The sequence below is a fragment of the Metopolophium dirhodum genome, chromosome 1 (assembly GCF_019925205.1).
Source record: "Metopolophium dirhodum isolate CAU chromosome 1, ASM1992520v1, whole genome shotgun sequence".
NCBI lineage: Eukaryota > Metazoa > Arthropoda > Insecta > Hemiptera > Aphididae > Metopolophium > Metopolophium dirhodum.
The window spans coordinates 1,792,424-1,805,166 of record NC_083560.1 but is presented as its reverse complement, the minus strand read 5'-3'; the positions used below and the strand labels follow the sequence as shown (position 1 = coordinate 1,805,166).

The 12,743-nt window shown below is 33.9% G+C and overlaps 1 protein-coding gene across 1 annotated transcript; it reads left to right on the top strand.

Moving 5' to 3' along the window:
• The first annotated feature begins 1,474 nt into the window (after nt 1-1,474).
• Nucleotides 1,475-3,271, top strand: LOC132937133 (zinc finger BED domain-containing protein 5-like). The gene has a single exon (XM_061003962.1). The coding sequence runs from the start codon at nt 1,475-1,477 to the stop codon at nt 3,269-3,271; it is 1,797 nt and encodes a 598-aa protein (XP_060859945.1).
• Nucleotides 3,272-12,743: the final 9,472 nt, after the last annotated feature.

Genomic DNA, 12,743 nt, shown 5'->3' with positions numbered 1-12,743 from the left:
TAAACGACGATTATCTGTTAATAAAATAATATGTATACTTTGAAAAACTTCTCTCCATGTCCACTGAAGTGATTGGGGCATATCTGAAATTACGACTGTAATCGGTCAGATAAAATCGGATACTAATCGATTATTAGGAAACACGACAACGACAAAATGTAATCGGCGAGATAAAATCGGATAGGTACTAATCTTAGTCCGTGGTAATTTCCAAGTTTTAAGTTATCGGCATAGACAAGAAACGATCAGAAGTGAACTAGTGTGAAATCAATAAAAATGACTTAAAATGTCAAAAAATGACTTAAAAGGAAAAAAAGCCAAAAAATGCATAAAAATGCATAATAAAATTTAGTTTTTCAGATTCACATGCTAATGAAACACATTTGTGGCCAGGAGAGTATCGTCTAAAAAGTTCCAAAAAAAAAATGCAAAATGCCTCAATTTCCAAGCCCTAGTTATAACATATTGTTAGTACCTATTTCGTAAGAATTCGTTAAAATGGATTTTACAAAAACTGTTACGAATAAAGGTGTAGTGTGTATTTTGTTTAAAGAGCAAAAATGTAGATTTTTACGAGAAATGGCCAGTGGTAATGTGTCATTGAGGTGTACCAAAAAAAAAATGTTCTGCTAGAATAGAGATGGATTTGACTGCAATTTTAAATTAATAATATTAATTTTTTTTTATAAAATCTCAACCGATGTATTAAATTTATATTGAATTGCATGTATATCATAATTTATGATTTATTAATTTTATAATATAATATAATTTTTATAAGATATATCAATTTCGAAAAAACTACTTATATAAAATATTTATTTTGGCGAAAATGATATGTCATTTTTGCTCCTTTGGCGCTTATGTCATATGTTGGGTATAACAGGCATAAAATATTAGATTGGCGCTTATGTCATATAGCCTAATAATTGACTATTTAGGTAGGTAGGGGAGACCCGGGCAAATTGACGAATCTAAGGCAGCGGTTCTTAACCTGTGGTCCGCGGCCCCCTAGGGGTCCGCAACACTCATGTCGGGGGTCCGCGGCAACTTTACCACCTAACATAAGTCAATTTGTGACATGAGTGTATTTTCGATTATTATTTTTGTTTCATATTATATTATAAAATATATCTTATATTGTAAGAGATAGGTAAACCTATCTTATCTTTATTACACCGATTACAATGTGGAATTCGATACAATTAAGTATCTAAACATTCTAAACCTAATAATTGTATTATTAATATTTATTTATCAGTTTCTTGTTCATACGAATTTTATAGGCATACAGCATTGAAGTCGGCACTCGACAGTCGTATATTTACTACCAATAAGTGCAGTTGATCAGTTTTATACCTACATAATTTCAATTAATACGTGATTTTTTTTCAAATCATCTTAAAGACATTAGCCTTTTTAGTTTAAATGGAACGTTGGTTAAATTTAAAAAGGAAGAATTCTGACGTTGATGATGAAAAAACTCAAGTCAACAAAACTTCGTAAGTATGATAGTAATTATTTATCAATGGGTTTCACGTCCAACGGATCTGAAGAAGAACCAAAACCTCAATGTGTGGTATGTTTTGAGGTATTATCAAACGAGGCTTTAAAACCATCAAAACTAAAAAGACACCTCGAAACTAAGCATAAAGAACATGCCATGAAATCCATTGATTTTTTTAAAAATAAAGAGCAAGAATTGAGAAAAAATATGAAATTTATTAAAAAAACTGCAACTGATTGTACAAATGAAAGCGCCGTAAAAGCATCGTTCATAGTTTCTTTACTAATTGGGAAATCAGGGAAACCTCACACGATCGCTGAGGACTTGATATTTCCTGCTGCGAAAGCTATGGTTTCTGCAATGATCGGCGAAGAAGCTGCAAATAGCTTAAATAAAATTGCATTGTCAAATGATACAATAAAAAAACGAATTGATTGTTTATCAGGAAATATTAAAGAACAGTTGTTGAAAAGAATTAATAAAAGTGACTACTTTAGTCTCCAACTTGATGAAAGTACCGATATAACTAATAAATCAGTATTACTGTGTTATGTAAGATACGAATACGATAATGTCATTTCCGAAGACATTTTATTCGTAACCACTGTGGTACACACCACGGCAGAGGAAATATTTTGTAAAATTAATGAATTTATTATAGCGAATGAAATTGAATGGACTAAATGTGTAGGAGTTAGTACAGATGGTGCTCGAGCAATGTCAGGAAAATTTACTGGATTAATTGCAAGGATTAGAAATATCATACCATCAGTCACATGGCATCATTGTTGCATTCATCGCGAAGCCATAGTTTCCAAAAAAATACCAATACATTTGAAAACAGTTTTGGACGAGGCTGTAAAAATTGTGAACTTTATAAAAGCAAAATCATTGAATTCAAGAATTTTTAAACAACTTTGCAAAGACATGGATAGTGAACATTATCAACTTCTGTTGCATTCTGAAATTCGTTGGTTATCTCGAGGTAAAGTGCTCTCTCATCTATTTGAATTGAAAGATGAGGTAAGATTATTTTTTATCGAACATAAATCATTTTCGTTGAGTGAACGCGTGAATGATTATTCTTGGTTGGCTACTTTAGCATATCTATCAGATATATTTACTCATTTAAACGCACTTAATTTAAGTCTTCAAGGATCACATATTACAATTTTCAAAGTTGAAGATAAGATTGAAGCGATGATTAAAAAGTTGGAACTGTGGAGTCTTCGGCTGTCAAAGAAGAATTACGATCCATTTCCAAATCTCAAAAATTTTATTGAATCAACTGAAGAAGAATTGTCAGATAAAGATTCTAAATATTTCATACAACACATGGGTGATATGCAACGTAGCTTCCGTGATTACTTTCCTGTTCCAGATATAAGTAGAAATTGGATTCGACAACCTTTTGAAATTGATATTCATCAAATAAATGGACTGACATCATTGGAAGAAGATAGCCTTGTAGAAATGTTTACAGATACTAGTTTAAAAATGCAGTTCAATCAAAAGTCATTAGAACATTTTTGGTTGCATGTTCGAAAGGATTATCCACAATTATCGAGTAAAGCTCTGAAAGTTTTGATTCCATTTCCCACAACTTATTTATGTGAAAAAGCATTCTCCGCCCTCGTTTATATTAAGAATAAGTTTCGAAACCGATTAGAAAACGTAGAATCTGAACTACGATTAAAGCTTTCGAGTATTGAGCCCGATGTTCAAAAACTAGTAACTGAAATGCAACATCAACCATCGCATTAAAACTTATTAATTAAGTAAATAAAAATTAAGTTTTAAGAATATTAAGAATAAGATAATAATAATAATAATTAATAATAAAATAATTTATATTACAATTTTTTTTTTTTAAATTTAAGTGTTTAATGATGTTCAAGTGTAATAATTATAAGTTTAATATAAATAATAAATAAAGTTTAATTATATGTTTTGTAAAAAAAAAAGTATTTGAAAAAAAATTGGTAGGGGGTCCGCGATCTCTAAAAATCTTTCATCGGGGTCCGTGTTCTACAAAAGGTTAAGAACCGCTGATCTAGGGTTTGAAGTATTCTCGGATGACTAATTTTTATGATACAAGTTCAAATTCTATACCAATTTATAACTTTTAACTTTTGTAAAAAAAAACAACAATGTCAAAATTTGTCTTTAAACCAATTTTTTTTTAATAAAAAAAAAAACGAAATTCGTCATCTTACCCATGGGCTGGGGTAAGTTGACATTTACCCGGAGTAAAATGATATACATATATAAATACATTGAATAACTTTTAAATATAGTTATTTATATTAATAAAACAACTTTATGTAACAAAACTCATATGTAATTATTTTTTAAGTCTCGAAAATAACTAATATAAAATTATTTTAACAAACCTTATTGTTAATAAGAATAACATATTATTTAAAATTTTAAAACTTTAACAAACCTTGTTGATAATAGTAAAATAATACTATAATATAAGATAAAAAGGTGGAAAAGTGGATGTCGCTCTGCTGTACAGTAGGTTACAAGTGGGTCACTGTAATGGATGGTGTTAAATTTGAATTCAATGATATAATATCATTGTATAAGAAAAACGATTCTGAGCGAAAACGGTCAGTCAGCCTATGATATTACCAAGTATATTTGATGATATTATTGTGAATAAAGTAATTTATTTATAACCTACTTACGCGGAGCCTTGTTTTAAATTTTCAATCCTTAGCCACAACAGTTAAACATTTTATACATTTTTAGCTACAAAATAATTAATAAATTATAAATTTGATAATTGTTGTCAAAATTTGAACTTTAAATGCTTATAAAAAAAAATTGTGCCTATATATTTTTAATATTTTTCAACTGCTATTAGAACGATATATTAGGAGCCTTATATTAAATTTTCACGCTTTTTTATCCAACAAATAAAATTTTATTGATATTTATAGAAAAAAAAACTGAAAAAATTGAAAACTGACAATGTCCGTCAACAGCTCAAAACGAGTCAAAATATTTTCAAAATTGTATGGTGTATAGAAAATGCTAATATAAATATTCAGTGAAATTTTAAAGTATCTACAGTCATTTGTTTTTAATTACAATAAAATAAGAAAATTGTTACATGAGAAATCGAGTGAATATCAATTGTTGTAAAAATATAAATTTTAGACGCTCATAAAAATTTAATTTAAGTTTCTTGAAGACATTTTTTTTTTTGATAAAGGTAGACAAGCTTATGAGTGATCTTATATTCCATTTTTAAACCTTAGATTTAAAAAGAAAAATTTTTATGAATTCACAACTCAAAATAATTTGCTGATTTTTGTGATTTTTCCGTATTTTGTCAAAATTTGAACTTTAAATGCTTATAAATAAAAACTGTGACTAAGGATTTTTAATTATTTTCATCTGCCTTCAAAAACAGATTTTGCGTAAAAATTCCCGTTTTTATTAATTTTTCTTTTGTTTTTCACGTCGCTTTTGAAAACTACTGGGAAATTTTTACTTTTGACCCCCCAAAGTACTAACTAGATTCACTTTCCTATTAGAAAAGTTACTGTTGAGGAAAATCCAAGCACTTTTACTGTCATAAAAGGTGATGAGTGATACAGACACAAAAATAATAAAAAAAAAAAAACACACATCATTGTAAAATCAATACATTCATCGCATCGCTCAGAATCTAAAATAATTGTATATAGACGTTGTTGTTGTGTCACCAGGTGTGTTAAGAGGCCATAACTCCGGAACCACTTATCCCACAGCGTACACACTTCACAGAAACCATCTACATATCAATCTTAATATGTCCTGGAATTTGTATCGGTTTGGTGGATCTTGAGTTATAAAATGTATTCAAAATGTACACTTATTTATATATATATAGATATAGATTTACAATTTACGTAGGTAACAATAAATTACTTTTAAATAAAATATATAAATACACAATAGCCAATAAGTATTATACTATTATTGTTTGGACCTAGATATATCAATATACATTGTACACAAATATGCAGATATCGGCGAATGTGCGACGGTTATTTAAATCCGCCGCCGCTGTACATCGCAATCGCATTAATAATATGCAATGCATAATTAAAAGCAGTTTTAGTTGCACTTGCGCTTGTGGCGGCTACAGTAAATTTACCATGTGTATCCAAATTACTAAGATCAGTGGACACCCACCCACCAACATTTCCTTACACACATAGTATACATGTCATATAAATGTATTGTTATACAACCATCATATTCGTTTAGCTAAAATGTTTTATACGAATGTTAGGGTAGGTTTAAAGTTTACAAAAAACAAAAAATACGAATAGACACTAATTAATTTATACTCATCTATTTGAAAACTTAAAATTATAATGGTATTTAATATATTTTATAGACATACTTAATAAAAATGAAAGTATAGACTATTCCTCCAGCGTCAGTGCATGCTGCATGTCACTTATTACTGCTACTGAAACCAGCGCACAGTGGTCTGAAACCCATTTTTAGCTGGCCATTTCTAAAAACAAAAAAAAACTACATTTTAGTGTTTATTTATTTTTGTTATAGTATTTTGATGGTCATTTAAGAAAATGAAGTGATTCATTTGATTATTGAACATTATAGAACTGTTTGATTATATATATATATATAAATATTAATTAATTTTTTTCATACTGTGGTATCACCCGTATTAGCCAATACGCGGTAAACCAACTATCGCCTTACCCTCGTATTCTCTAGTTAATGACACTCTCTAAAGTTAATTAGAATGGCACTGTTAACTCGTTGAGGTACGATGGTAGGCGCTTGTCAATTCTTAGTTCGTTCCTATCTAGTTGAAATGACTCAAAGATTACATATACCTTGGCACTATTCAGTTTAATAAAACTTCATTGACACATAGTACGTATATCCCGGCTCTGTTCCTATAAAAGGTAAGAACGTAAGAATAACTAAAATAATGTTTAACTCGGGTTTTCAGGTCGGAAACACTTTTATTGTATTAAAACAAACATCAAATAAAACACTTAGCAAATTCAGATCGCCTAGCCCGTACTACGATCGGCGTTTCACACGCACGTCGTAGCTACGTCCTCGCCGAATCACTCAGCGACAACGGGGGCCGTGCCTGCGCGTACGGCGGTGTTATATAGAAAATATTATTGTCGCCTCAGCACATTATTGCTTCACTGGCCTGACCTATGTCAATAATTTACAATTTGAAATATTCCCACCTATATTACATATATATAAAATAATATTATTTTGACGACTGTCTGCAATATACGACAAGTATTATACCTCTGACCAGGCCAGGGGACCGTTTTTTTGTAGAGCCGCGGTACAGGCAAACGTATCGTTTATCATTTTTCCGACCGTGTTCCGGAAGGTGCGACACATTAAACATATATATTCAGAAAGCTAAGAAAATTCTCCATAAGTCGTTCATAGTTCAGAAGTGTACACGGCTTTCGGGTATATAGTATTATACCTCTGACCAGGCCAGGGGACCGTTTTTTTGTAGAGCCACGGTACAGGCAATCGTATCGTTTATCATTTTTCCGACCGTGTTCCGGAAGGTGGCGACACATGAACATATATATTCGGAAAGTAAAGAAAATTCTCCATAAGTAGTTCATAGTTTAGAAGTGTACACGGCTTTCGGGGACATAGTAATATGCCTCAAACCAGGCCAGGGGACCGTCTTTTGGTAGATCCTCTTTTACAGGCAACCTTGCCATTTATAATTTTTCCGACCGTGTTCCGGAAGGTGATGACGCATATAACCTATATATTCGGGAAGTCAGGAAAATTCTCCATAAGTCGTTCATAGTTTAAAAGTGTACACGGCTTTCGTTGACATAGTAATATGCGTCAGACCAGGCCAGGGGTGTGTTATTTTGTAGAGACGTAGTACAGGCAAACGTATCGTTTATCATTTTTCCGACCGTGTTCCGGAAGGTGGCGACACACCAACCATATATATTCGGAAAGCTCAGAAAATTCTCCATAAGTTATTCATTGTTCATAAGTGTACACGGCTTTCGGGTATATAGTATTATACCTCTGACCAGGCCAGGGGACCGTTTTTTTGTAGAGCCGCGGTACAGGCAATCGTATCGTTTATCATTTTTCCGACAGTGTTCCGGAAGGTGGCGACGCATATAACCCATATATTCGGGAAGCCAGGAAAATTCTCCATAAGTCGTTCATTTTTCATAAGTGTACACGGCTTTCAAAGACTTTGTAATATGCGTCAGACCAGGCCAGGGGACCGTTTTTTGGTAGATCCTCTTGTACAGGCAACTGTGCCATTTATAATTTTTCCGACCGTGTTTCGGATGGTGGCTACGCATTAAGCCTATATATTCGGAAAATTAGGAAAATTCTCCATAAGTCGTTCATAGCTCAGAAGTGTACACGGCTTTCGAGGACTTAGTAATATTTGTCAGACCAGGCCATTGGACCGTTTTTTTCGTAGATCCGTGGTACAGGCAATCGTATAGTTTATCATTTTTCCGACTGTGTTCCGGAAGGTGGCGACACATCAACCATATATATTTGGAAAGCTTAGAAAATTCTCCATAAGTCGTTCAAAGTTCAGAAGTGTACACGGCTTTTGAGGACTTAGTAATATGCGTCAGACCAGGCCATTGGACCGTTTTTTCGTAGATCCGTGGTACAGGCAATCGTATAGTTTATCATTTTTCCGACTGTGTTCCGGAAGGTGGCGACACATCAACCATATATATTTGGAAAGCTTAGAAAATTCTCCATAAGTCGTTCAAAGTTCAGAAGTGTACACGGCTTTTGAGGACTTAGTAATATGCGTCAGACCAGGCCAGGGGACTGTTTTTTCGTAGATCCGTGGTACAGGCAATCGTATCGTTTATCATTTTTCCGACCGTGTTCCGGAAGGTGTGTAACGATATTCGTCATCGACATCGTACATTACTCCCTACGTTGAGCACGGCTAATATGCTGAGTGTTAGTAATGACAAATGTGTATATATGTATGAAATATATATTATGCTGACGCGATGTTTAGCTCACATCGTGTAAATAACCGACCTGGACGCCTGGCGGGAGTCAGTTATGATAGAGTCGACAGTGAGGTAGTCGATAGAATAGAGTCGGCGGTTGATAGTTGAATGGTCAAGAATGAAGAGTCATGGTTGGTGGTCGATAGTGGAACTTGAGGGCTGACAACGACCTGAAGAGGACCTGCGGACGACCAGCTCAACCCACATTTGGACATCGGCACCCACGACACACCATGGCCCGATCGGTAGCCCGGAGTATAATTTATAAGTATATTTCAATATTGTAACTTGTAGTAAATAATAATAATACATCAATAACAGATATATATATATATACATTACGTTGAGTACTTGCTTCACATAAGGTAACCCTGATCCCTAGTAATAATATCAAACACCGAGGTCGAGTCTCCGAGACCTCGTTAAATATAAACAGAACGACACCGAAACGGGTAAGAGCCCAGGTGAAGAGGAGACGTTACAGTTGGTGGAGGCGCCCGTCCCTGGAGTCCCGATTTTTTTTTAGAAATTATATTTTGTTTTTTCTCGAGAAAAATTTCGATTCTAAGGTACACCCCTTGTGTTGTGATATTATTGTTGGGTGTCATGTGAATCTTATGTGAAGTTATTGGCCTAATAATTCTTAATGGATGTCAAATTTTATATTAAACGAAATACTAATAATCAGATTGCTAAAGTAACAAAATTAAATATTTTATTTTTAAATGAACACTTTCATTCAGAAATAAATGCAACAGAATTGATCGGCATATTACGACAAATCGATGAGAATAATTTAGGAGATTTTTTTGAAAATTCGAAATTTGGAAAGATACCTTTATTTATTTTACCTAAAATAAAATGGCAAGACCTCAACAATTTGTACCTAATATTTTCAACGGTTCGGGCGATGAATGCGTTTTAGAATTTTTCGAGTACTTTAACGTGGTAGCTACTGCTAATGAGTGGTCTCCGCAAATAAAACTAACTTACTTGCCATTATATTTAAAAAATTCCGCTTATAAATTATACAAGACATTAACAATTAATAACTTATATCCGACTTTTGATGAAATAGAACAAATATTTAAGGAAAAATTTGCATCGCCGGCTAGGAATCGTATGTTAAGAAACAAATTACGAAGTAAAAAATTAAAATCGACAGAAACAATATCGGAGTTCTTAGCAGATATTTTATACTTAATCAGTCAAACAAATTGCACCATTCCTGAAACCGAGAAAATTGATAAAATATTAGAGGCACTTACACCAGAATATTATAACACCGTAACTATTATGAATAATGACACTTTAGACAATTTGGAAATTAATTTAAAGAAAATAGAAAATTCGAAATTGATGCACACAGATTTTCAAAATATAAATTCCGTAGATATTGACACTCTTAGGAAAGAAAATGAATTTTTAAAATTTAAATTAAATAATATTAACAATGGTAATAGAAATTTTAACCAGAAAAAGAAATTTAATAATAATATGCATGTGAATAGTCCTAGCCCATATCACAATCTTCAAAATAATCCAAACAATGCATTCAATAATAATATGTGCAATTACGACCCATGCAATAATAACAATAATAGTTATAGTAATCAAAAACAGAATTTAAATAATTCATTTTATCCAAACAACATTTTTAGTAATCAAAACTATGGTTCAAATAATTCATTTATTCCAAACGATTATGTTAATAATCAAAATTATCACCCAAACAATACTTTTTATCCAAATAATAATTACAACACAAATAATGAAATTAGACCGAATCAATATATAGATCCTAATAAACACTTCTATCGAAAAAATACATATAACCCTCCAAATCATTTTAATAGTAATAATGGCTATACACAACCAAAGTGGGATGATAGGTATAAAAATAGACCTAACCAAAAAAGTCAGCAATATTATAAAAATAATGTGTATAATAGTAATCAAGGTGCAAATTTTAACGAACAAAACGTAGGCCAAAATTATCAAAATCCATCGCATGCTACAAATGGTATCAATCAAAATAATGTAGACGTAAATAACGTGATGAATCAGCACACTATCAGTCAAGGTGGCGACACACAAACTATATATATTCGGAAATCTAAGAAAATTCTCCATAAGTCGTTCAAAGTTCAGAAGTGTACACGGCTTTCGAGGACTTAGTAATATGCGTCAAACCAGGCCAGGGGACCGTTTTTTTTGTAGAGCCGCGGTACAGGCAATCGTATTGTATATCATTTTTCTGACCGTGTTCCGGAAGGTGGCGACACATTAAACATATATATTCGGAAAGCTAAGAAAATTCTCCATAAGTAATTCATTTTTCATAAGTGTACACGGCTTTCAAAGACTTTGTAATATGCGTCAGACCAGGCCAGGGGACCGTTTTTTTGTAGAGCCGCGGTACAGGCAAACGTATCGTTTATCATTTTTCCGACCGTGTTCCGGAAGGTGCGACACATTAAACATATATATTCAGAAAGCTAAGAAAATTCTCTATAAGTCGTTCATAGTTCAGAAATGTACACGGCTTTCGGGTATATAGTATTATACCTCTGACCAGGCCAGGGGACCGTTTTTTTTGTAGAGCCACGGTACAGGCAATCGTATCGTTTATCATTTTTCCGACCGTGTTCCGGAAGGTGGCGACACATGAACATATATATTCGGAAAGCAAAGAAAATTCTCCATAAGTAGTTCATAGTTTAGAAGTGTACACGGCTTTCGGGGACATAGTAATATGCCACAAACCAGGCCAGGGGACCATCTTTTGGTAGATCCTCTTGTACAGGCAACCTTGCCATTTATAATTTTTCCGACCGTGTTTCTGATTGTGGCTACGCATTAAGCCTATATATTCGGAAAATTAGGAAAATTTTCCATAAGTCGTTCATAGTTCAGAAGTGTACACGGCTTTCGAGGACTTAGTTATATGCGTCAGACCAGGCCAGGGGACCGTTTATTCGTAGATCCGCGGTACAGGCAAACGTATCGTTTATCTTTTTTCCGACCGTGTTCCGGAACGTGATGACGCATATAACCTATATATTCGGGAAGTCAGGAAAATTCTCCATAAGTCGTTCATAGTTTAAAAGATTACACGGCTTTCGTTGACATAGTAATATGCGTCAGACCAGGCCAGGGGACCGTTTTTTCGTAGATCCGTGGTACAGGCAATCGTATAGTTTATCATTTTTCCGACTGTGTTCCGGAAGGTGGCGACACATCAACCATATATATTTGGAAAGCTTAGAAAATTCTCCATAAGTCGTTCAAAGTTCAGAAGTGTACACGGCTTTTGAGGACTTAGTAATATGCGTCGGACCAGGCCAGGGGACTGTTTTTTCGTAGATCTGCGGTACAGGCAAACGTATCGTTTATCATTTTTCCGACCGTGTTCCGGAAGGTGGCCACGCATATAACCTATATAATATTCGGAGAGCCAGGAAAATTCTCCATAAGTCGTTCATAGTTCAGAAGTGTACACGGCTTTCGGGTATATAGTATTATACCTCTGACCAGGCCAGGGGACCGTTTTTTTGTAGAGCCGCGGTACAGGCAATCGTATCGTTTATCATTTTTCCGACCGTGTTCCGGAAGGTGGCGACACATAAACATATATATTCGGAAAGCTAAGAAAATTCCCCATAAGTAGTTCATAGTTTAGAAGTGTACACAGTTTTCGGGGACATAGTAATATGCCTCAAACCAGGCCAGGGGACCGTCTTTTGGTAGATCCTCTTGTACAGGCAACCTTGCCATTTATAATTTTTCCGACCGTGTTTCGGAAGGTGGCGACACACCAACTATATATATTCGGAAATCTAAGAAAATTCTCCATAAGTCGTTCAAAGTTCAGAAGTGTACACGGCTTTCGAGAACTTAGTAATATGCGCCAAACCAGGCCAGGGGACCGTTTTTTTGTAGAGCCGCGGTACAGGCAATCGTATTGTTTATCATTTTTCTGACCGTGTTCCGGAAGGTGGCGACACATTAAACATATATATTCGGAAAGCTAAGAAAATTCTCCATAAGTAATTCATTTTTCATAAGTGTACACGGCTTTCAAAGACTTTGTAATATGCGTCAGACCAGGCCAGGGGACCGTTTTTTTGTAGAGCCGCGGTACAGGCAAACGTATCGTTTATCATTTTTCCGCCCGTGTTCCGGAA

Bases quoted from the DNA above. Each gene is read 5' to 3' on its own strand.
- LOC132937133 (XM_061003962.1), top strand. From the start codon at position 1,475: ATGAAAAAACTCAAGTCAACAAAACTTCGTAAGTATGATAGTAATTAT.